At 68.0% G+C, this 3,788-nt stretch overlaps 1 protein-coding gene across 1 annotated transcript in view; it reads right to left on the bottom strand.

The window, feature by feature from the left end:
• NSMF (NMDA receptor synaptonuclear signaling and neuronal migration factor) overlaps window positions 1–3,788 on the bottom strand; it is a 34,951-nt gene that overhangs the window by 20,590 nt on the left and 10,573 nt on the right. Inside the window, 5 exon segments of the mRNA XM_006163361.2 lie at window positions 1,583–1,616; window positions 1,727–1,810; window positions 2,001–2,125; window positions 2,454–2,543; window positions 3,049–3,101. Coding sequence (XP_006163423.2) covers window positions 1,583–1,616; window positions 1,727–1,810; window positions 2,001–2,125; window positions 2,454–2,543; window positions 3,049–3,101 — 386 coding nt within the window.

The following is a 3,788-nucleotide window of genomic DNA, read 5'->3' as shown; positions in this document are numbered from 1 at the left end:
GCAGACCCCCCCCCACCCCTCCCCTCCCCTGGCTGCCCCAGGGCTCCTACAGTATCAGCAGGGTTCATACCCAGGATGTCCTCGAAGGTCGCGTGCTCGTGGTCCTGGGGACAGACAGGTGGCATCAGAGCCCTCCCAGCCAGCACCCGCGGGGGCGTAGGGACTGGCTGTGTGGGTGGCCGTGCGACCTGCACAGACAGGCCCGAGCACTCACATAGAGGATGGGGATGATGGACGGGTCATCCCTGCGGATGATGGTGGGGATGTACTCGGCCTTCGGCACCTTGGAGGAGATGAGCTGCAGGAGAGGGCACGGCTTAGCAGCCAGGCCCAGCCAGGGCCTCCTCCTGCAGGCCTCAGGGGAAGCCCCAGGCCCCATCAGAGCCAACCCCCACTCCAGGCCACCCAGGGTGCAGGTGGTCCCAGCAGAGACAGTGGGTCACAGGTTAGACCAGGGCTCCAAGGTGGTGCATGCCCCAGGGCCTCACCATGACCTTGGGGGGCACAAAGCCCTCGAAGTCACAGGCCACAGCCTCCAGACTCTTCTCAGCGTCCCAGTCCAAATCCTCGAAGGCCCCGTCCAGCGTGCAGTGTGAGCTTTGCAGGTCGCTGCCTGGGAGGCAGGAGGGGTCAGGAGGTAGCCACCGCCCCCAGCCCTCGAACTGTGCCCTGGAAGTGCTCTGGGCTGGCAGGAGGGGCTGTGCCAAGGTCACCGCCCGGCAGGACTGGGCTCCTGGGGGGCCTGAGTGCGGGCCTGGCGAGAACAGCGTGCAGGGCCAGGGGCCCAGAGTGGCTGCGAGCTCCTATACACGCCTCCTTGGCGCTCACCTCGCGGGCAGCAGACTGAGGCTCCGGCAGCAAAAGCGCAGAAGCCTGGCAAGGGGCTGGGGACCTAAGGGGGTCCTCTGGGAAGGTGGGCTGGACTCTGCCGGGGGACCTACTGGGAGGCGTGGGAAGTGTCGGCTTTCATGGGGGTGGGGTCGCTCCAGGACCGGCTGAAGCTCCGCTCGCGCCGCTCAGCGAACGCTGCGGAGAGCAAAACTCGCATCAGCCAGTGGGCGTATCTTGGCCCTGCGCCAGAGGGGGTGTGGCCTGGGGAGGGGACAAGGCTCGGGTGAGCGCCAACAGCAGCGGGGCCTGACACCTGGTAGGCAGGCATTGAAGGCATAGGTTCGGGGCGGGATGCGTGACCGAGGGCTAGGGGAGGGCGGGCCTGGTAGAACGGTCCAGGTGACGGCGCCAGGGGAGCCTGGAAAAAGCTGGGGGCGTTGCCTAGGGGGGCAGGGCTTGGGCGGAACCCGAGGCACAGCCCCCAGGAGCAGAAATGAGGTGAGGCCCAGGAGGGGCAGAATGGGGTGGAGCCTGGGTCCGCAGCCCAGCAAGTAGCTGCCGGTGCCTGGGGGTGGGGTCTGGGACGCCAACTGGGCAGTGTGGGGTCCAGGGACCCAGGTCTTGCAGCGCACAGCGAGCAGTGCACAAAGCCCCAGCCGCCAAGCGCAGCGCGGCCCACTGGCAGACCCCCCCCCACCCCTCCCCTCCCCTGGCTGCCCCAGGGCTCCTACAGTATCAGCAGGGTTCATACCCAGGATGTCCTCGAAGGTCGCGTGCTCGTGGTCCTGGGGACAGACAGGTGGCATCAGAGCCCTCCCAGCCAGCACCCGCGGGGGCGTAGGGACTGGCTGTGTGGGTGGCCGTGCGACCTGCACAGACAGGCCCGAGCACTCACATAGAGGATGGGGATGATGGACGGGTCATCCCTGCGGATGATGGTGGGGATGTACTCGGCCTTCGGCACCTTGGAGGAGATGAGCTGCAGGAGAGGGCACGGCTTAGCAGCCAGGCCCAGCCAGGGCCTCCTCCTGCAGGCCTCAGGGGAAGCCCCAGGCCCCATCAGAGCCAACCCCCACTCCAGGCCACCCAGGGTGCAGGTGGTCCCAGCAGAGACAGTGGGTCACAGGTTAGACCAGGGCTCCAAGGTGGTGCATGCCCCAGGGCCTCACCATGACCTTGGGGGGCACAAAGCCCTCGAAGTCACAGGCCACAGCCTCCAGACTCTTCTCAGCGTCCCAGTCCAAATCCTCGAAGGCCCCGTCCAGCGTGCAGTGTGAGCTTTGCAGGTCGCTGCCTGGGAGGCAGGAGGGGTCAGGAGGTAGCCACCGCCCCCAGCCCTCGAACTGTGCCCTGGAAGTGCTCTGGGCTGGCAGGAGGGGCTGTGCCAAGGTCACCGCCCGGCAGGACTGGGCTCCTGGGGGGCCTGAGTGCGGGCCTGGCGAGAACAGCGTGCAGGGCCAGGGGCCCAGAGTGGCTGCGAGCTCCTATACACGCCTCCTTGGCGCTCACCTCGCGGGCAGCAGACTGAGGCTCCGGCAGCAAAAGCGCAGAAGCCTGGCAAGGGGCTGGGGACCTAAGGGGGTCCTCTGGGAAGGTGGGCTGGACTCTGCCGGGGGACCTACTGTCTCGGGAGTCGTGGGAAGTGTCGGCTTTCATGGGGGTGGGGTCGCTCCAGGACCGGCTGAAGCTCCGCTCGCGCCGCTCAGCGAACGCTGCGGAGAGCAAAACTCGCATCAGCCAGTGGGCGTATCTTGGCCCTGCGCCAGAGGGGGTGTGGCCTGGGGAGGGGACAAGGCTCGGGTGAGCGCCAACAGCAGCGGGGCCTGACACCTGGTAGGCAGGCATTGAAGGCATAGGTTCGGGGCGGGATGCGTGACCGAGGGCTAGGGGAGGGCGGGCCTGGTAGAACGGTCCAGGTGACGGCGCCAGGGGAGCCTGGAAAAAGCTGGGGGCGTTGCCTAGGGGGGCAGGGCTTGGGCGGAACCCGAGGCACAGCCCCCAGGAGCAGAAATGAGGTGAGGCCCAGGAGGGGCAGAATGGGGTGGAGCCTGGGTCCGCAGCCCAGCAAGTAGCTGCCGGTGCCTGGGGGTGGGGTCTGGGACGCCAACTGGGCAGTGTGGGGTCCAGGGACCCAGGTCTTGCAGCGCACAGCGAGCAGTGCACAAAGCCCCAGCCGCCAAGCGCAGCGCGGCCCACTGCCCCGCGCCCGACTCTTACTCTGGGCCTTCACCCGCCGGCTGCCGACCATGCGCAGGTGTTTGCGGAAGTTCCTGGGGGCGGAAGCGCCAGGCTGGTGAGGGCTCTGCAGCGGTGGGAGATGGCCCTTGCCCACCCCGCCCCCGCCGTGGCCCGCTTGTTCTCAGCCTCTGTCCCTGGAGGACACTTATGTCCTGTGGCCCCGGCTCCCACAGAGACTCCCGAGGGGCTCTCGCTGCCAAAGCACGGGGAGGCAGTCCCCAGCGTGGCCCATCGCGCCTCTCCTGCAGCACAGCACCCCATGGCCCCTGACCCCCCTGTGAGGCCCACACACCCTCGCCCTGCCAGCCCCCCCTCCCCAGCGTTGGAAGGCTGCAGGCAGGGTAGACTGGCCTCTGCACCACCCCTGGGTCGGGAGGCTGCGGCTGCCGCCTCTCCCATTGGGCTGTCCCGGGGCCACCTCAGAGGCAGGTCCTCTCTTCTCCCTGATTCTGTGTCCTGCCTAGGCCCGATGTCCCAGATGGACAGGTGAGCTTCCTGGGAACATGTGTGAGGGTGCTGGGAGTGGGGGAGTAGGCCTTGCCCCTGACCCCACAGCTCTGAGCTTCCCAGCAGGCAGGCCCGGATGGGGGCGGCTGGCCACGATCTGACTGTCACTGTGCCCTCGAAAGTAGACCTGGGGTGAAACGTCGCTGCCGGGCCAGGTGGCCTCTCCTGCGGCCGGCCAGGGCAGTGATCACACCACCCGCCCCAACCCGCCT

Source organism: Tupaia chinensis, unplaced genomic scaffold, assembly GCF_000334495.1.
Source record: "Tupaia chinensis unplaced genomic scaffold, TupChi_1.0 Scaffold142100_1, whole genome shotgun sequence".
Taxonomy (NCBI): Eukaryota; Metazoa; Chordata; class Mammalia; order Scandentia; family Tupaiidae; genus Tupaia; species Tupaia belangeri.
The sequence above is the reverse complement of the archived record's forward strand: the minus strand, read 5'-3'. Positions and strand labels throughout refer to the sequence as shown.